The following is a 22,700-nucleotide window of genomic DNA, read 5'->3' on the forward strand; positions in this document are numbered from 1 at the left end:
ACACAATGTCGATCCTACAATTGCCGGGTGGATAGACAACATGTTGAGGCAAAGAGCGATACGTTTTTCTGTGAACACCAGCACAAGATGTGTGCTGGCAAATGGATGCTCACAAGGAGGGGTACTCTCACCACTCCTTTGGAACCTTGTGGCTAACGAGCTCATCGCGGAGCTAAACAGAAAGAAACTATACACAGTAGGCTATGCGGACGATCTCGCCATTCTAATAACAGGTCCATTCGAGAATGTCCTATGTAATCTCATGAGATCTGCTTTTAAGATAATCGAAGAATGGTGCACACAACATCGGCTAACCGCTAATCCATCAAAGACTGAGCTAATACTGTTCACTAACAAACGCAATTTTGGCAATCTTACATTACCTAAGTTGTTCAATACCGAGATAAGCCTTACTAAAGAAGTTAAATACCTGGGGGTCATACTGGACAGTAAGCTGCATATACACTGCATAGACATAAACACATAGACCGCAAGCTGGAAAAAGCATGTATAATATTTTGGCAGTGTAGAAGACTCGTAGGGAGAACCTGGGGTCTTGCTCCAAAGATATGTAAATGGCTATATACAGCAGTTATTAGACCAATTATCACCTACGGAGCAATAGCTTGGTGGCCCAGGACAGAACTAACAACCGTACAAACCAAGCTGCAGCGATTCCAACGGCTGGCCTGCACAGCTATAACTGGTTGCATGCGCACTACGCCAACGTCTGCCCTAGAAACCATTCTAGGGCTCACACCGCTTGTTTAGCGCCAATAACTTATTGTTAAATAATGATAAAACTAATATTTAATTATTTAAAAAAATATTTTATTAAATGGAGAGGTTAAAAGTTTTTTTTCTTTAAACCAGTGGAATCTGCCATATTTCTTGGCATTACTCTTGATTCCAAATTGCAGTGGGGCCCTCATATTGAAGGATTGGCGAATAGGCTTAGTTCTGCAGCATATGCGGTTAAGAAAATCAGACGGTTAACTGACATAGATACGGCGAGATTAGTATACTTTAGTTATTTTCGTAGTATTATGTCCTATGGTATATTGTTATGGGGCAGTGCGGCCGATATTAATACTATCTTTGTGCTGCAGAAGAGGGCTATTCGCGCGATTTATAACCTAGGTCCTAAAGAATCATTAAGAGAAAAATTTAAAGAAATAAACATTTTGACTGTTGCTTCTCAATACAATTTTGATAATGTTTTGTATGTTCATAAGCACATTGAGGAATTTTCTAGAAACTGTGACATTCATAATGCTAACACGAGGAACAAACATAAACTTGTTATGCCTACTACTCGGTTGGGTCGAGTTAGTAAGTCTTTTGTTGGGCGATGTATATGCTTCTACAATATGATCCCAGAAAATGTACAAAACAAATGTGTTACGAAATTTAAAAGAATTGTTAAAAAACGTTTGTGTGGGAAAGGTTATTATAGCATAAACGATTTTCTTAATGACACCACGGACTGGGATTAAAGCGAACACCCTATTGTACGATATTACATTGTAATCCATATTTTATATATAAAAAAAAAGCCCGCTGAGTTTCTTGCGCCCCTTCTTCTCAGGTTTGAGGCAGTCTCTTTTGAATGGGTGGTAGATTTTGACGTTCAATAAGTGATTATAAATCCTATTTTGAATAAAAATATTTGAATTTGAATTTGAATTTGACATACATATCCAACATGAGGCGACAATGTCGGTTCTTCGCCTGAAGCTGATGGGTGTATGCAAGAATGATGACTGCCTCACAGGAAACCTCTGGAACAGAGTAAGGAAGGATTTCCCACTCTGTGAGGCACCCTGTGATAGAATACCCATAACACACATCTTTCAAAAGAATTACCGTATTCAACTGTTCGAAGTGGGAGCAGACCAGTCAGGTGTAAATGAACTCAGAATTTACACAGACGGTTCCAAAATGGCAGCCGGAACTGGAGCTGGCATCTTCTCACAGGAACTGAATATACACACCTCTATACCCTTAGGCATACACAGCTCCATATTCCAATGCGAATGCATAGCCATCAAGGAAACTGCAGACGCGATACTACGAAGGAAAATACATGGATATTATATCCGTATTCTATCCGATAGTATGGCAGTACTGACTGCGCTGGGGAGCAACACCTTTAACTCAGCGCTGATATACGAGTGTCACCGATCCTTAGAACGAGCTGCCTCTAACAACTGGGTAACTCTGCAATGGATCAAAGGACACAGCGGTTCGTTGGGGAACGATGCAGCGGATGAACTTGCAAGGCGGGGGAAGGAAACACAAGTGGCTGGCCCAGGGCCAGTCCTGCCGCTACCCTTCAGCCAAATGCGGTCATGGATACGCTCTCTCACCAACAACCTACATAGAACCCGTAGACAAATGTCTCAGGCTGCAGACAGTCGAAAGAGGCGATTCCTGCACTATCGCCCAAACTGACACGTCGACTAATTAGCCTAAACAGACACGACATCCGAATTATGGTCGGCACCCTAACGGGTCACACATCACTGAACAAACACCTATTTACAATCAGCGTTGCGGACAGTCCTAAGTGCAGGGGCTGTCTAACCGAAGATGAAACGGTCACTCACGTAATCCTGGAATGTGCTGGGGTGGCCAACCAACGGGCACAAACCTTAGTAAATACAAGGTCGCTCCAGGAAGTCTGCGAACACCCCAGGAGTGTTCTGAACTTCTGGAAGGAGCTGGGCTGGTTGGAATGACTGGCCAACACTGCACGCAAAATGGACCCAATTAAGCGGGCTTATTGCGGAAACAGGAGCCCTTTACCAATAAGCACATAAGTGAATTTGCTTGAATTAAATTGTCACATGTCACAAATGTCATATTTACAACAGCCATACACAGAATTAATTATTAAATTACAGCATTTTCTAATGCTGTCCGGTCCATAAAGGAAGGGGCTCTTTTTCTTAACACGGCATAGACATCGTCAACCCTTATTCTCCGCAAACATGCCCGACCCGCTACAGCGCCACGGTAGTTTAAGCATTGCTCTAAAAGCGTTATTGTACTGCACACGTGGCGTATGGTAAGCTCGTTTTGTATAGTTTTTCCACAAGTAACTGGTATAGAACGACTGGCAATAAGCGCCGAATAAGGTAATTTAAATTAAGTCTGAATTTAATATAATTGTTGCGTCATCTATGTCGTGAGGATTAAGAGATAAATATAATTGAAAGTCGTCTGCACATATATAATACTTACAGTGCATAATATATTGCAATATGGCCGCGCCAAAGAAAAATAAATTAACAAAAAAACAAACTTCAATAAAAACTATTTCAAAAATAGATTATATAATATGCACTTTAAAGTAGAAAAATTAATGCGTGATCTTATACTCCGTACTCCTGCATATTAATCCAATTCATTAATCTAATTGCAGGTGCATTTATTGATATTTTTGCAAACGGAGTCCTCCCGCCGCGGCCCAACCCACGCCTTTCGCTTTGTCACGTGGCGCGTGCGACACAAGCACATCTCACCTACAACTAGAATTAGTTTTATTAGATTGTTTAAAATACGCAATTATTTTTTTACTTTCTAGTACATATTATTGTATGTATAGTTATGAAAAAATTTTTGAAGGCGGTTGATTTTTTGGTGACTCAATTATTAGTAGTACCGAAAAAGAGGAAGACTACGTACTTACAAAAATAATAAAACCCATAAGACCGACACCTTGTTGATATGTGTAGATAAATGAGCATACGGGTCACCTGATGGTATCTGATCACCGCAGCCCATACATTCTTGTAACACCAGAGGAATTTCGAGAACGTTCATTATAATCTTCATCGTTTCAGCCGGAAGACGTCCACTGCTGGACAAAGGCCTTCCCTAAAGATCGCCATCGGTCCTGCGCTGCCCTCATCCACAACGTCGATCCATCTTGTGGGTACTACCAACACTACGCCTTCCGGTTCTCGGTCGTCATGCGAGGACCTTACTGCCCCAGGAATGCTACTACGCTTATACGCTTCACAAGAACGATACTGATCTTATAAAGTGTCGAATAAACGTAAAAAAAGTCTTTAATAATCAATTAGTTCAATATAATTACTGTCGAGTATAGATTTATTGTAATAAATATTGTTTTAAGTAAGTACGAACGAGAACACGAAATTAGCACGCCCAATTCAGTTCCTGATGTAAATTAAAGAGCAAAGTTACATCCGTGTGAGATTGCTGTATCAAAAAAATAAATAAATGTTAATTTACATTTTTGTTGTCGGAATTGGATAGTCTATGTGATGTTTCACGTAGAGTCCTAGATCATATGTAGGCAGAAGATGGTGATGGTAGGTTAAAATGTAGATAAAATTTTTAATTTTAAGTGTGATAATGATGAATAATAGTTTATTGAAGTAAGTAATTAAGATCTTTATTTGAATTTGTGTCTGTTTGAATTTGAATATTGTGTTTTTACAAAGCATAATATTAGTTAGGTATGATGATTTTATTAAATGTTGTAGTTTGATTTTAATTATTAAAAGAAGGCCGCTGAGTTTCTTGCGCCCGTTCTTATTAGGTCTGATGCTTACTTTTAAGAATTTTTTGCAGTTTTTTGCGTGTAAAAGTGATTTTAGATCATATTTTGATTAAAATTATTTATACAAATGGTTTAAGTTTTCTTAAGTGTTAATTCCGCTAATATTTGTTTTTAAAACAATTCGACACGTGTTTCGCCTCTACACGAGCCAAAATCGCCAATATCTGGCACTGAACTTTGGCGAGACAACACGTCCTGACGATGCCTCGTGTAGAGGCGAAACACGTGTCGAATTGTTTTAAAAACAAATATTGGCGGAATTAACACTAAAGAGAACTTAAATCATTAGTATAATTATGGATTTCCGCAAAGTAACGCCTAATTCAATAAATTTTCTTAAAAATATTTTTTAATTAGAATTTGCTGTAATTGTATTTTGCAAAAATTGTATAATACTTTATAATATTTATATTAAACTTTATGGAATAAATTAGTGATATAACACATTTGCTGGAAAATGAGGGACATCCATCAAGATTATGATATTGTCGGTAAAGTAAACTAATATGACCCTAAGAAGACACAAGTTTGTGCGTACACCGCTAAAAGGTATCTCCTTGATTCAACATCACTCTAACTGCCACAGACTGTATCAGCAAACTCGCCGTCAATATATCGAGCGACGTTCAGTTCCGTGGCCATTTGTAAAAGGCAAATATGGCCTCTAAAAAGCTGCGAGGAATTCGTATTATGACTTAGCGAACTTCAAGCTTAGAGCATACTCCCAACTTAAAGGCTAGCAATGCTTCTCTTGACTCTCTCTCTCCCCTGCTGTTGCGAATGTCCATTGATGGTTGCTCACCACTTCCTGTGGCGTGAGCCACTCCGGTTGAACCCTCTTATATAAAAAATACTTTTACAATTATACTCAAGTAAAAGAAGTCATTGCGAGATTATCAGTTTCTGAATATCCCGTTCGGTGTTACGGATTTGGGCAGAGTCGTCAGGTAGTATTTTTGATAAACGCGAGTGTTACACATTTAAATAAAACACTTTTAAAGGATGAAAACGCGTGTAATTGCAATGGTTTTACATTAGATATTTGCGTAAAAGTTACATTTTTATTTTAGTTAACCCGACGTTTCAAGACCTTTCCAGATCTCGTTTTCAAGGGGACTGCAGAGGGATCTCAGAGAGTCGTCAGGTTTTATGCCGCTTAAAATCCATTTAAATATTTGGAATAAGCAAATGTGCCCTAGATAAAAGGTAATTAAGACGAAAAAACATTTATTTTTATCATATAATTTATAATTCACAATAATGTGTTATAAAATATATGCATTTCATCACTAAAATATAATTTTGAAGTCGACTATGGTTATGTATAATATGTAATGAATCACCTCACATTAAGGCGAGTGCATAAAAAAACTTGCGCGACATTTCCCATAATTTTTATATATTTGTTTGTATCGTATTTGCTGCTGTGGGGTATATAATTGTAAAAATTTCAAGTTTGAGTACAGAACATGAACAATGATAGATATGTCCCGCCAGAAATAAATGCTAAATGCAGCAAAACATTCAATCTTGAGAAAAGTACTTAGTTCCTTACGATATTTACTAACAATGGACGAGCAACAAAAAAGAACCTAGGCATTGTTTTTTCCCCATAAATGTGTTGAATGAGGGTATATGAAAAACTAGACTGGAACTAGACACTCGGCTGATTCACTCCCTAGCCTACGACTCAGGCTGCAACCCACAGCCTCGTGTATAATGAGCAACTTAGCTCACTTGTATTATAATATACAGTATGGAAACAGCTTATGTGAAATAAATGTAGGTAGATACTTGTTAGCATATCAGCTGACGATGTACCAAAAATTAACGAAATCCGTGCAGTGGTTTTGTCAAAAAGTAGGCTTTTCATTTTGAGCAAATTTAAACGTCCTGTAAGATTTGCGTGACTGGGTCAATAATTCAATGAACTTGAATATTTCAATATCATAAGGTGTTGCCGCTTTGCCTAGCTGCCTCTGAATTGCGCCGCCCGCGGCCGTCAGAGAGATACACGTGCCGGCGGTGTCCCTTTGACTGGTCCGACGTAGGGAAGGACATATTCTATCGATAATTAGCTTTCATTAAAGGGACTTGTAATCGATAAATAATAAGCTGTTTAAGTCTATTTTGAAATTGTTCTGTAATGATTATTGTTAAAAAAACTACACCTACTATTGTATTTAAAACTAAGAAGCTTCAGAATTTTTATTTTTATGAATTATGAAGTAGTTTAGAGATAATGATCATGATAAGTGATAAGGAAGAAATAAACAATAACAAATTATAACTTGTTTGTTATTTGAAAGAAATCAAAAATCGTACTAACTTATTTTGTTTTATTTATTTTTTTATGAAAATAAGGGACGAGACGAGCAGGACGGAGAGCTGATGGTAATGAATACGCCCTGCCCATTACAATGCAGTGCCGCTCAGGATTCTTGAAAAACCCAAAAATTCTAAGCGGCACAACTGCGCTCGTCATCTTAAGACATAAGATGTTAAGTCTCATTTGCCCAGTAATTTCACTAGCTTCAGCAACCTTCAGACCGAAACACAGTAATGCTAACACATTACTGCTTCACGGCAGAAATAGGCGCTGTTTTGGTATCCATAATCTAGCCGGCATCCTGTGCAAAGGAGCCTCCCACTTGTTCGCTGCTCAAGAAATCACTCAGAAAACAGTGATTTCGTAAGTATTGAACTTACAAAAATAACCAATTTTTTTACAAAGCTTATCCATTCATTAATGTATTAATTGTTAAAAATATTAAAACATTCGAATAATACAAAACTACTAGTTTTTAATCCCTTGCTTAGATTGTTAGTTAGTAATTGTAAATAAAGTATCGATAAACTAGAATTGTAGGGTATTCCCTATTTACGCCTCTATTTATTTTCGTCATTTTATTTAAGTATTTGTAATTTTTTATTCAGTTTAACGCGTGCTTTCGGAATGTGTGTCCGATGTCTGGAGTGCTTTATGCAGCCCGCGATTGTTTCAAGTTTTTTTTTTTGAAAAAATTAAAGTTGTATTTATTAACTTAACTTTCTTAAAGTTCAAGTGAAATGTTTCAATCAGTTTTTATTTCTTCGCTAATAATTATGTTATTGTTATGACCTTGTTTACGAGAAGAGAAGTAACAGCCAATTCACCGCCGTGAGCTACGTTGTCCTTCCTCGGGGTCAAAGTACGTAGTCTAAACAGACTGTTTTTTTTATTTAATTCAATACTGATAATTAGTTTCTTTGAAAATTTTATAGTTTAGGGATTTTAATTTAATTATTAATTTTACTATACTTCTGTGGACCATTATGACTTGAATTTTCATTTATTTCATATAAGTTGTTTCCATACTTTATATTGAATCATTGGGTCAGGAAGAACAATCTGTATGCCTTTTGTGTCATGGTTGCAGACACGCATAATGGATTTAGTTAAATAATTAACTAGTACTTGTTACCGCGCACACGAGGTACGAGGGAACAGCCAAAATTATCGGTATTAGATATTAGATTAGATAGTATTAGATGACTATGGCAGCAATGAAAACGTAAATATTGAGGTAAACAGTTAACATCTATTTTGAGCAATGCACGCACACTCACGTAAGACGTAGCTTGTCACTTACACTAAATTAACAAACCTGGCCTGTTTTCACCGGTTGTCCAGCAGTAAGAGGCTCTATCTAGACGTATAAATTAGCTAAGCTATCAGCTAATCACATGTTCTAACTACTATACTACCAATTGCCAATTTTTTATGATCTTGCGAAATCGTTCATAAGTTATAAAAGCTAAATACAGATTGCAAGAACAGATAAAATTTCAGAAATCGTAGAATTGGCCTCAGTTATTCATATAACGTTTATTCATCACAAAATTTCACAATAAAAATGTAATAACAGAGACACGTTACAGATATTTATAGTAATATATAATATGTAAATGTACTTTGTGCATACAATCAAATATACCAATTATAGTACCCACCTATAAACTAATCGCAAATACTAACGAAATGGAGCTTACGTTTCATAATACGCTACGCATTGATATTGGTAACACAAAAATAATAACTTTTACTTTATCTGTTCATTGTGATAAACGTACAATCTACGCAACTATGGGTATGTCTACAGGTCCCATAGTGGTAACGCAGAAACCGATCTTCTCTTGGGCTGCGTTCAAACGGCAATTGACGACGTGCTTGCACAGATCCCCTCCGTTGAAATCGTAGTCTTGGGTGATTTCAACGGGCACAATGCCGAATGGCTTGGGTCACGTACCACAGACTACGCAGGGCGATCTGTGCATCATTTTGCATTGGCGGATGGTCTGTTCCAATTGGTTGAGTCGCCAACGTGGCTCCCGGATGTGGATAGCCACATGCCGTCCTTATTGAATCTTCTGCTGACCACACATCCCAATGGTTACCAGGTCTTTGTCGACGCCCCTCTCGGAACGTCCGACCATTGACTGGTCAGGAGTGTAGTGCCTATCCGACGCCAACGTCGCAGACCACTAGCGACCCGCCGCGATTGGCACTACAAGTCAGCAGATTGAGATAGGATGCGTTCCTTTTTTGCATCCTACCCTTGGGGCAGGGTTTGTTTCCCTTCGGATGATCCTAGTGCCTGAGCCGTTGCAGTAGCCGATGTGATACTTCAAGGCATGGAAATTTTTATACCAAGCTCTGTAGTACCGATCGGTGGCAGATCACAGCCCTGATTCGATGCGTCAGTTAAAGCAGCATCTGACTGCAAAAAACAGGCGTATCGAACTTGGGTTGCGGCGATGGGCACAAAGGATCCGAACTGCATAGTTCTTAAGAGGAAATATAACCGTGCTTCCAGATTTTTTAAGCGGCAAATCGCCCGTGCAAAGTCAAAAAATGTCGTCAAAATCGGCGAGCAGCTTTCCAGTTACCCGACCGGAACACGCAAGTTCTGGTCGTTTTCGAAAGCTGCTCTTGGTAACTTCAGCCAGCCGTCCATGCCACCGTTGCACATGAGGAATGACAACCCTGGCTCATAGGGCAAAAAAGAAGCCGATCTCTTGTGCGCTCTTTTCGCCTCCAACTCGACTCTTGACGACAACGGAAAAACACCGCCGACCATCCCGCGGTGTCAGAGCTCTATGCCTAAAGTACAGTTCAGACAGAAAACTGTTACGCGAGCTCTGTTTTCGTTGGATGTCAGGAAGTCGAGCGGATCGGATGGCATTTCTCCAATCGTGCTTAGAACGTGAGCCCCTGAGTTGACGCCGGTGCTAACGCGTTTATTCCGGCACTCTTATTCCAAAGGCGTAGTCCCTGACTCATGGAAAATCAGCTCTTGTCCATCCGATCCAAAAAAAAGGAGACAGTTGGGATCCGGCGAACTACAGGCCTATTGCTATAACCTCCCTGCTCTCCAAAATCTTGGAGAGCATAATTAGCCGTCAGCTCTTGGTATACCTAGAGGGTCACCAGTAGATCAACGACCGACAATACGGGTTTCGCCATGGTCGGTCGGCAGGTGATCTTCTGGTATACCTAACACATAGATGGGCTGCGGCTATTGAAAGCAAGGGGGAAGGCCTGGCAGTTTGCCTGGATATAGCGAAAGCCTTTGATCGTGTATGGCACAAGGCGCTCCTCTCGAAACTTCCATCATTTGGGCTTCCCGAGAGCTTGTGCAAGTGGCCCTCCAGCTTCATCACTGGGCGCAGCACACAGGTCGTTGTCAACGGATATCCATAGAAGCCCGTGAATGCTGGAGTGCACCAAGGCTGTGTGCTATCTCCCACGCTGTTTCTTCTGCATATCAATGATACGCTGGACACCTCCAACATTCATTGCTATGCAGACGACAGCACTTGTGATGCAGTGCCGGGAGAAACTTGTGTCTTCTATCGAGTCCTCCCTTGATGAAGTCGCGGAATGGGGTAAATTGAATCTTGTCCAATTTAACCCCCAGAAGACTCTAGTTTGCGCGTTTACCACTTAAAAAACCCCATTTGTCGTATCACCGCTCTTCGACAACACTTCCCTTAAAGCCTCGCCTAGTATCGGAATACTGGGTCTCGAAATCTCGAGCGATTGCCAATTTCGTGGTCATCTGGAAGGCAAAGCCAAATTGGCTTCAAAGAAACTGGGCGTCATTAATAGAGCACGGCAATACTTCAAGCCGGCCCACATACTAGCGCTCTACAAAGCGCAGGTCCGGTCACACATGGAGTACTGCTGTCATCTCTGGTCTGGCCCCACCCCAGTATCAGCTCGATCCATTTGACCGCGTGAAACGTAGAGCAGCTCGAATTGTGGGGGACCCAGTGCTCTGTGAACGGTTGGATCACTTGGCGTTGCGTAGAGACGTCGCTTCATTGTGTGTCTTTTCCGCATTTATCACGGGGAGTCTTCCGAAGATCTGTTTAACCTGATTCCTGCCGCCGAATTCCACCTTCGCACGACACGCCACAAGTTAGGATATCATCCTCACCATCTGGATGTGTGGCGCTCCGCCTTTCTTCCACGTACTACAAAGCTGTGGAATGAGCTTCCTTGTGCGGTGTTTCCGGGACGATACGACATGGGTACCTTCAAAAAAAAGCGCGTACACCTTCCTTAAAGGCCGGCAACGCTCCTGTGATTCAAGAGATTGTAGGCGGCGGTGATCACTTAACAACAGGTGACCCGTACGCTCGTTTGTCCTCCTATTTCATAAAAAAAAATATGTTTATTGTTACGATTTTGTGCTGATGCCTTAGCGAAGGAGCGCAGTATCAAAAACAAAACATATAACAGACGATATTTTTTGGTCAGCGGCAGCGCGGGAGGCGGGGCTTCGCGTGAACGCGTCGTACGCGTCAGCTATACAGGTATCTTTAGTCCGACTTTAGTAGGTATATTATGATATATTTTGTGGTAATTAGATCCTCACTGGCTAGTAAGTTAACAACTGGCAGTTGTCGCAAGCTGTAGGTACTTAAAAATTCCATAATACTATTATTTATTGTAATATTAATGAAATAAAAGTTAAAGTTAATACATTTTATATGTAATACTCGTATACGTATAGTGTTCGCCCCAATTAAAGATACACTCGTACTTTACTCCCCTCAAGCGGTACCTACCTATGTGGTATGTGTGCAGGCCCATGGGTATCTTCTGTAACCATCATCATTCATCATTTCAGGCAGTAGAAGTCCACTGCTGGATAAAGGCCTCCACCATCACCATGATGATCTGTCCTGCGCTGCCCTCATCCAACGTATTCCTTCAATCATGACACAGCACCACCCCATCTCCTCCTGTGGTTGTCGTATGAGATGACTAAGGATAAAGCCGAGGTTGGGCAGCAGCATCTCTTAAAGGGAGCACCAATATCAACTGCGATGGCGATTATGACAAAACCCCCCAAATTAAAAAACAGGACAGACAGAATATGGCATCTTCTGTACTTAATTCTATTATTTATTTTGTACGTTACTTTTATAAAAACATTGTGTACTTAGTGTGGTGTGACGACAGAAATAAAAACATTATCAAGGCGAGATTAATAATACGAAATACAACTAAGCTCACCGCACCAGTCTCTCTTGAGAAATTCAACGGGAAGAGCGTTGCATATCCGAGCGGGACGTCTCTGTCTCACTCAATAACTGCCAAACAGCTCAGCGCGCTTACAAAAGTTTTCATATTTTCAAAATTGTAATTGGCGCCATCTATGTCGTGGAGGTGTAACTAAACTAAACGAATGAAGTAAGCAACTAGCCACGGTATAGGCGGAACCATCTTCAATACGTATATTGAAAGTCACATTCGCGCAACTGATAACCATTGTAGAAGCAACTAGCCTAGATTTTTAGGTAGTTAGTTTAGTTATAACAAGATTTTTATTAAATCTTTTTATACGATTTATTGCTAAAACTATAAGGACAAAAAACACAGGATAAGATGGAAGGGAATCGTAGTCGATCAAAGAAGCGAAAATAACCACTGAGCCATTGAATACTGCTCATCAAAAGAAAATAGAACAAGAGCGAAATAATAACTCTTATCTAATTGATATTTAATTAATATTTCCAAGGAAACATGTAATTACTACCCGGTTACGTCATTATCTCTAGACCTGACTTCGATGACGTCACATCGTCGCTTTGTTACGGTGTGCAAAATAAGCATCACATGGATAAATATTATCATTAATTAAACTGCGATAATTTTTTCTGTATTATTGATTGATGTAAGGGTGTTGTGATGCTGATAATTATTATAATGATGAAACATCAATGAAATAATCTGGGTTAACTACAAAAAGTATTTATTTAAGAACTAGCGACACAGAAAAAAGAAACTACAGAACTATTAACAACAAAAGTCAAAACTTAACAATAAAAACTTCAAAAACAAAGCAGTATAGCATGAAAATATCAAGACATGTTTATGTGGCGGCCAATGGCACATGGCGGCACGTAAGCCTAGCGCTGTACGAAACGTGGAGATGATAGCTGCGCATGGGTACTGTCGCGGACGATTTACAAATATAACTTTCATTAATTTATATTAAACTAGCTGATACCCGCGACTTCGTCCGCATACACACATGATAAAGCACGTAGTACCTATAAAAATCTTTAGTTCTTACAACTTTATTAACTTTCTATTAAAAGAAGATTTATACTCTATATAGATAATCTACTTTAACATAATCTGATAGATAGTTAACAACTGTATTAAATCTTCCAACTGTAGTTAGCTAAAATTAAGATTATTTTATCCCTCCTGAGAAAGTTAGAAAGATAGAAAAATTCTAAATAATTATTCATTTGAAACTGTGCTTTCAATTTGTTTTCTGAACGACGGGGGACACATCAAAGGAAAAACAAAATAGTTCTTTATATTCAATTCCGAGCATTTTAAACCTTCTCTGGACTTTCACAAATAATCCAAGACCAAAATTAGCCAAATCGATCCAGCCGTTTTCGAGTTTTAGCGAGACTCACGAACAGCATTTCATTTTTATATATGTAGATAATTACTAATGACATTATTTTAATGTAATGACTAATAGTCTAGTGCAGAGCGATATGTGCAGAATAGCTGCCTATGGGTAGGTACTGTTGCGAACGAAAAATTATACTTTGAAAAATATTTAATGTGTGTGAGTGCGTGAGTGAGTGCGTGTGCGAGTGTGTATGTATTTAACAGACCAATTCAAACAACAAGAACAAACAAGTTGTTAACAAGAAACAACAAAAAAAAATAACAGCGAAAAACAATACAATTGAGAATTATTAGGAAAATTAAAGAATTCGGTTCCAGCAGTAAAGCGAATTCCAAAAGGGGCTCGTATTACTGTTGCAACTGCACTCTCCAAAGTAATTCGATCTATGGTAAGCCAAAATTCAAAAGATAGTCGGGGAGCATTTGTTCACGTTCGCATATTCAACTTTACATGCAAAAAAAGTCATTCACATAGAAAATAAAATCAAATTGTTCTGAATCCAATATCTTTGGCAATATTTTAAATAGTAACCAATAATCAATCTTTTTCGTAAAGTAGAACAGAAAATTAATGACGGTGGCGGGAAAGGTAAACATTTTTCAGAGGATATATTGGCACCCGACTCAAATGAAACACTTTTGGAACAGTAGACACATGTACTGTCTACTGTGCTTTTACAAAGTAAACACCAATCACCAGATGCTAATTGTGTTATTCCAGAACCATCTTTTTCCGATAATCATCTACGGGCTAATGATGGTGATGTATTAAAAGCAATAATGTCCTTTAGCACAGATTCTCCCGAGGCCCCGATGGACTGACACCCCAGCATCTTAAAGATCTGGTATGTCCTTCCACGGGGGATGCAGGTAGAGTTTTGCTTGAGGACATTTTTCTCTTAGTAAATCTCATGATCTCTGGAAAAAATGAATACCAAAATTACCGAAATTTTATATGGTGCGAATATATGCGCTCTTAAGAAAATGATGGTGGTATTCGTCCTGTAGCCATGGGCTGCACCTTTCGACGCTTTGTTTCTAAAATTTGTTGTACACATATTTCTCCTTTACTATCAACTAAATTCATCCCAACTCAGTTGGGTTTCGGCTGCAAAGGTGGTTGAGTAACTGCATTCCTCGCTGTGCGTACTTTTTTGGAGAGTAACTCTGGTGATGTCATTCTAAAATTAGATGTGAAAAATTCTTTTAACTCTCTTGGTAGGGCAGCTCTGCTGAGAGATGTTAAAAATTCAACTCCTTCAATCTACCACTTTATTTGACAATGTTATAGCAAACCATACAAATTATTATTCAAAAATCATATATTTGGTCTTCCGTTGGCTGTCAGCAAGGCGACCCTCATGGTCCAGCAATATTTAACCGTGTCGTAATCGTTTTTTGACCGTGACACAAAATCAGTCGTGCTTTTGGTTACAAGCCTTGCCTTCTGCGCCGATTGGAACGCTACTTGACAATATGACATTGTCAATATACGTATCACTCCGGCTAGGTATAAAACTGAATGAACCACATCAATGTAGATGTGGCGTTCAGGCAGACGCTCTTGGGCGTCACGGGTTATACTATCTAAGATCGGCAGGCCGTATCAGTCGTCACGCCAGCATTAATGAAGTCATCCGCAGGGCATTTCCCGCTCTTAAAATACCAGACATTTTAGAGCCAAATGGTATTAGCCGCCGCGATGGCAAGCTTCCTGATGGAATGACGCTGGTGGCTTGGGTACGGGGAGGGCGCTGGTGTGGGACGCGACTTGCGTATACACTCTGGCTGCATGTGTCGCAAATATGTCGGTTTCAGTGTAGTTTGGTGTAGCGACACTTGGCCCGTGGGGCCCAGAGGCGCGGAGAATGTACAAGGCACTATCTTCGCGCCTCAATAAAGCAACTGGAAACCCAAGCGCTGGCAGCTATTTCAGTCAACGGATCAGCCTTGCTATTCAATTCTTGGTACGCTTTCACGTAATGATAATTTTAATTTTTAGGAAGTCATAGTATTGTAAATATAGTTATAAGTTTTGATTTGTTTGAATAAATCATTACATTCTTATTATTCAGAACGTGATTGTACACTGGAAGTGCCCGGGGTGCCGTATCGGTATGGGGGACGGAATACGACTGGCGAGCCAATCGGCACTACGCAAGCTCGCCCTTCATCCCTCTAGCCCCCCCCTAGATACCTTACTTTTGACTTCTGCGCAATAACGGGCGGCTTAGACTTAGGTGCCGCTAACGCAACAGGATGAGCGTAGGGAGGTGAAAGGGAAATGGGAGGGGACTCCACGTTCCAGCGAGGCCATAGTACGTCATCCGTTTAACCATTCTTGATATTACTGTTCATACATAATAAGTCAAGAGTGTGACCCTTTAATAACAACATGTAATTTTCTTACAATTACAATTAAATGTAGACAATGCTAAATGACATTAATTTGTTATTCGCGGCTAATATTATTTTAAAATGTATTAGAATGTTAAATTTCATTTTACGGTAAATGAAAGTGATGAGGGCTACGTTTAAAAATTGATTAAGTATTACCACTATAACCATCCCCAAACAAACGTTGCGAAACGTGTGTGAACACCATAAGTGTGTCATAAGTCCATATTAGATCACGGACTAGTAAAAAACGAAGGACTCCGCGCCGTGATATTAGCAAGTGAAGCACCTTTATGCTAGTGTGTCTGCGGTTATACCAGTTACACAATTTTTTCTCCCTTAAATAATATTTATATTATTATTTTAACACTTTTTCACAACCTACGACGGCATTTTTAAAATATTTTATTGCAACGCAAACTGATCTCTCACAGACGATGGCAAATCTCACAATAGCGGCCGATCGGCTTGTATTAGTGTAAGTGTATGCGTGGGGCTATATATTTACACGTAAACCGGCTTGTTTTGGTGCCTCACTGTAATTTAAGGTGACACGGAGTCCTTATTTTTTTTCTCGTCCGTGTATTAGATATCGATTTTTTTTGTCTTTCTTCAATGTCCACTTAACAACTGACGCCAAAAAATAACAAAATATACTATGTCAGTGGTCCCGTGTACACGGACCTATGAATTATAATTACTGTGTACCTACCCTTAGCGTGTACCACGGACTCATGAGTACGCTATTGTAATTGAGTAGACATAAGTTTAATTGATGGACTTCAAACAATGAATTGGGCATCATGATGCATACTGTGATAGAAAAATAGCATCCTACCCTCATTCTATATTAATGATTGTATCAATAAGAACGACTCTCGATATTTAGAGCTAATTCTCCACGTTGTTGCTGTTTTTTTCTCACGTAAATATTGGTATTTTTTTCTTAATATTTGTGAGTTGAATTGACGACATAAGAGACAAAGACATAAGGAGAAATTTAGAAGATTCTGATGCTGAAGAAGAAATCATTGGATCAGAAAAAAAACCAAGGTCATTTTGATTACCTATCAGAACAATCGGGATTACCAGGAACAAAATCAGGAAGTCTGTCTTTTTCAAGTTCAAGTATTTTGCTGAGAAACACACATAATTTTTAGTGTTTGGGCTAGAAAATATCTCATTTTATCCGAAGGCAATGCGTGGGATGCTACCCTCCTTGAACACCGAAGCGAAAGGAGTATCAACGCATTATAAAATTTGCAAAAAAAAATAAGGAATTGAATGTTCTTAACTTAAAGTTAAACGATAAAATTACATTCTACATTGTTTCTTTTTGTGTTGCTATACAGCAACATTTACAAAAATACCAAATGTTTTTGACTTTTTCAATGTATTATATCCTTGGCCACGAGTCCATATTAGTCCATGGTTCCAGAGCCCATAGCGTAACACAGGGCCCGTGTACCACATGGGGTACACTGGAATGTAAACGTTTTATGTTCTATCTTCAATATTTCCCTCTGTTTGGCACAGCTCTGGAAAATCTCGTATAAAGGTGAAATGGTTTTTATTTCTGAAAGCACACTATCCATAAATACACTAAAGGAAGACAACATTTCAATTTAAAAATTATGAAAGACTGAATTCATAGATTCTTAAAAACAGCTTATCTCTACCGAGAATTGAACCCGTCTGGATTGTACAAATATATTATGATAGCTAATAAATAGATGACCTGGTTGTCATCTGCTGGACAAAGGCCTCTCCAAAAGATCCCCACGACGATCGGTCCTGCTCTGCCCTCATCCAACCTTTTCCAACGATCTTGACAATATCATTGGTCCATTTTGTAGGGGCCCTGCCAACATTGTGTCTTCCAATACGTGATCAACAGATCACCTTTCAAAGACACTTCAATCACCATTGACGCTCAATAGAGGCATTATTTCTGTGATAAATATGGACCAATATTCGCCCCTATCGAGCATCTAACCAAGAACTCTTAAAGAAAGATGAAATTTATTCCATTTTGTCAATGTATAACTTTTGCCAACTTGTAGATTACGAGGCTACAAGATCAACTTCTGGATAACCACAAACAACTCGGTGAACATCAATGCCTATGCCCAAGTCTCCATTTTCGTAAAATGAGGATGATCAATAGTGATCGGGTTGCCGGCTAGATTATGGGTACCAACCACCACAACGGCACCTTTTTCTGCCGTGAAGCAAGCTAGTGAAATTACTGGGCAAATAAGAGTTAAAATTTTATGTCTCAAGGTGACAATCGCATTTGTAGGGCTGCAGGGCAGGACATTTCAACTATCATCAGCTGAACGTCCTGTTCGTCTCGTCCCTTATTGTCATAACACAAAGGACATCGTACCAAATGTAACATTTGTGTCCAAGACTCTTAACGCCACTGTTATAAAAAAAATGAAGATATTATTTAGATATTAATATATTAGTAATACATTATATTTATGGAATCACATCTAATTACTCACTTAAGACCTGTTCTTTTACTTGACAGCCCAGCGAGAGCTTGGCAGTCTTCCACTTCTAGTTTGCGACGAGCAGATGTTGAAGTTCTCATATTGTGTGAATCTCATTTTTAGATTCAAATTTAAAATATATTTTTATTCAAAATAGAATATAATATCACTTATTGAAAGTCAAACACTACCCATTCGAAACATGCCTCAGAACTGAAAAGAACGGGCGCAAGAAACTCAGCGGGCTTCTTTTTTTTTTATAATAATATGGTTACAATATAAAATAGTCCAATAAATATGGTATCATTAAAAGTCATTTATGTTATAGTACCACACAAACGTTAGCAGTTAAACAATAGGAGGACTAACCTTATCCAAATGTGATTTTTAGTGAGTGTAAATTCCCCCAAGTTTTGTCTTTAATAAACTGGACACGTGTTTCGTCTACACGAGACTGTCTCGTGCCAGAATTTTGCGAGTCAACATCTACTGAAGATCCCTCGTGTAAAGGCGAAACACGTGACGAAATGATTGAAGACAAAACTTAGCGGAATTAACACTTAATAAAAATTACTACATTTGGATAATTAAGGATTTCGAAAAATTTACGCCTAATTAAATAAAGGACTAACCTTATTGAGCAAGTAATCAAACTGCTCTGGAGACACTCGTAATATACTCGTATTAATATTAATAAACTCACTGGTATCTTCCAATCTATACGCTAAGCTCAGGTTTTGGAAGCACCAAGAGCATTTCTTCGCTCATTTCCTTACCCAACATGTCCTTTTCTTTTTCTTGCTTACCGAAATCTGGTATTTGCCAGAGCTGCAAGTAAGAGTACACTTTGTGCCAACTACTAGACTGATCAAAAACTCATGTTTTCGAATGGAAAAACTCGTAAGCTTGTTTTCAATCCCGGCGGCCCAGACAAGCTGCAGTAAATAATTTTATTGGACAGGCGAGTTATTATTGCCCAGAAGAAACCGCCGCTTTTGTGCCAAAAATATCCTGGACCACTCGCTCTCACTGCAAACCTGGTTTCCGATCCACACCAGCATCCCTTAACAACTTATTAATAAATAAGATTTATTTCATTCCTCTATGCAAATGTTTTTCAGTACAAATTTAAAACAATAGTAAGATTCAGATTTTTTGGAATTTATATTAAAATAATAGGTGATTGAAAGATTTTTCACACACATGCAGATTATACTTAATTAAAATAGTAGTTAAAATCCTTTTTCAAGTATTTTATTTTACGTTTGATTTATAAATGCTTAAAATTTTAAATCATTAGCGATATTGCATTCGACAACGGATAATGTGACAGATAATTAAGTTATCTATCGTTATTTAGTAAAACCGCATACCAAGGATTCTAACTTTTAGTGCACCGCATGTTTCTTTATTAAACTATAAGACAGCATCATTACAACGCGTTGAGGTCAGTATATATTTGTAGTTTACCGAAGCAGTATGTACCGTGCTGTGAGAATTTTGCCGACGAGTGCCAAGTCTTACCATCTCAGCATCAACAGATTTTCGGAGAGGTACAAAATGCTTAATTATCAAATAGCCTCTACTAAGGTCGTAATATTCATTATTACAAAGTACACTTATGTTTTTTTTTAATATTTAATTGTAGAAGCAATATTCTCGTCATATACAACAATATTTATTAAAAGAGAAACGTTAATATCATTGTGATTGAAGTAGAAATTTTTGGCCACTTTTATGAAGTAGAAGGACAAAAAAACGTACAGGCTATTGTACTTAGTTTTGTGGTGAAGTTTAGGACGATATCGAAAGTCGGCGGAAGGTATTTTGTCATATACCTCTTTATACATTTCCATGATAGATGCGCTACAAAAATGTAGTCTTATAATCTGTAACTAGTTGGGATAACGATATTATAAAAATAACTGGTAAGAACTGGAATACAGATAAAGAAAGAAACAATTGGAAAAGTCTGGAGAAGGCCTTCACGCCTCAAATAAGAGGGGTTCTTTCATGCCTGCACTTAAAATTATAGCTTACCTTTTTATATCTTATACCTATTAAATAATTTATTATTTCAAGTAATTTAAACGAATATTATACGTATTTCTGTACTGTCTAAAAATTAATTGTAAATAATAAAAAAAAGTTGTTATTTTACTTTTTATAATGCAAGAAATAAAAGGCTTTTTGCTATATTTTATTTATTTTTATAAAATCTGTAGAGTTGTTTTTCTTGGAACAAATTATGTGGTTAGTTCTATTACTGTTATTCGAGCAGTTTCTGATGTTTTGGTCAGGTGATATCTATGAATCTGTCAGCAATGGATTAGAGGATTCGATGCCCCGCTTGGGAGCACCAATTAAAAAAAAAATACAACTGTCGAAGTTAAAAGTCCTTCGTTGAACTTATTGTAGTTGTTAGCTTTGTGATACATGGGAATGACTATTTGTCACTAAGGAGGTTTTATACCGTTAATACATGACATAAATAAATATAGAACATATAATCTTTATATATATAATTCTTCTGTACGTGTGTTGACAGTGAACTCCTCCAAAACGGCTGGTCCGATTTGAGTGAAATTATCTGTGTGTGTTCAAGAGGGTTCGAGGATGGTTTAGATTCACAATTGAACTACTTCCTAAATGGCTGGACCGATTTTGATGATTTCTTTAGTGTTCCAGTGAATTTGAGATTCTTCTTAGATATAATTCTTCTACGTATGTAAGTGATCTCCTAACGTCTGGACCAATTTTTCAAATTTATAACGTGTGTATAGGACAACGTCTGTCGGGTTCGCTAGTATATTATATTAATAAACAGGATAACCATACGATTATCCTGTTTATTATACAAGGCCAAAGTAATATAAATATTGAATTTGCATCTGTACTTGATATATAATTATATTATGCACTTAGATTAAGGAATGGTCTCCGCTGCGCTCCAACTAGATAATGGACTACTTAAGAAGAATAGCTTTTTTTTATAACGGAAACTATTAGATGCTTTTGTGCGTGGACATACATCTTGACACTCAAGAGCATCTTTCAAATTATGTAACATACGCTTCCTGTTATTTTACATTGAAATAAATAAAATACAAAATACTTACTGATGATATGTGATCCCAGTGTCGTTCTTATTTCTTGAAGTATTATTTTTACAAAGTTTTACAACGCAAGTCGGAATTTAGTTTCAATTATTAACAAATTTTAACAGAATATGTGGCACGTCAACGTCACACATTGTTCGAGACTGGCTCGAGTTCGCCCACTTGGGCGTAGTATTTATTAGGTACCGCACTTTGCGACTACGCCTCCGGTATCTAGATGGAGCGCAGCTGAGACCAATCCATAATCTAAGATTATGCAAGTTGACAACTTGGTCGCATATCATGAAGTACGTGCAAATATCAGACAAAGGATATTAAGGAGTAATTATTATAACCAGAGGTATTTTTTTCATTTATCAATAGCAGAGACAAAGTAACTGTTTTAATCGTTTAGTATTGTATTTAAATGCCATATTATGATGTTGTAACTCTTTTTGTATTACTCATGCGGGAAAAGTAGCATCTTGGCGCTCGCTGTTGCTGTTGAAAAAGAGCCGTTTGTCCATTTAAATTACACGTGAGTTTTTTTGTAAATGAGACTGTTGAGTGCGAAAAGTTTACGTGTCGCACGCAAATTATACTTTGCATATGCAAATCTAGATAAAATTGCTAAAATAAACAAAATAATAACACACAATCGAATTATCAAAACTGAATTGAGGTTGACGCGTGTTATTTAATAACAAAAATTATCATTTAAGTAACATAAGTTTAAAAATAAATATGGAGTCGGAAATAATACATAAATCGTCGCATTTGTAATATAAAGTAGTTTGTGCGACTCGTGCGACGTTGTCGATTATCCACTAATAAACTCATCAATAATAACAGTAATAACTCTCAACAATACAATATAATATATTGTCACTAAATGACAATGACGTTTCATACATATTGCTATCAAACATAAATGAAAACAACGATTGAATTTAGTAATTTCTTTGATACATATCTAGTGTAATATCACTTCGAATTTCCACAAATAAAACGAGGATGTCTTCGATAATAACATATTTATTGGTGCACAATCAGTTGGCAACCAGCTTTAAACATTTCAAGGCTTACAGGTGACGTTTGTTTTCTACAAACGTCAACTGTCATTG

General features: G+C 38.1%; 1 protein-coding gene across 2 annotated transcripts in view; it reads left to right on the top strand.

Annotated features, from left to right (window-relative positions):
• The first annotated feature begins 19,888 nt into the window (after positions 1-19,888).
• LOC126967998 (putative fatty acyl-CoA reductase CG5065) overlaps positions 19,889-22,700 on the top strand; it is a 50,190-nt gene continuing 47,378 nt past the window's right edge. Inside the window, exon 1 of one of the 2 annotated variants that reach the window (XM_050812764.1) lies at positions 19,889-19,925. Coding sequence is in view for 1 of the 2 variants with exons in the window: in XM_050812762.1 (XP_050668719.1) it covers positions 19,958-20,031 (74 nt within the window). In the remaining variant the exon portion in view is untranslated. The other variant, XM_050812762.1, reaches the window with a different exon arrangement.

This window comes from Leptidea sinapis, chromosome 14, assembly GCF_905404315.1.
Source record: "Leptidea sinapis chromosome 14, ilLepSina1.1, whole genome shotgun sequence".
In the NCBI taxonomy this organism is placed as follows: Eukaryota; Metazoa; Arthropoda; class Insecta; order Lepidoptera; family Pieridae; genus Leptidea; species Leptidea sinapis.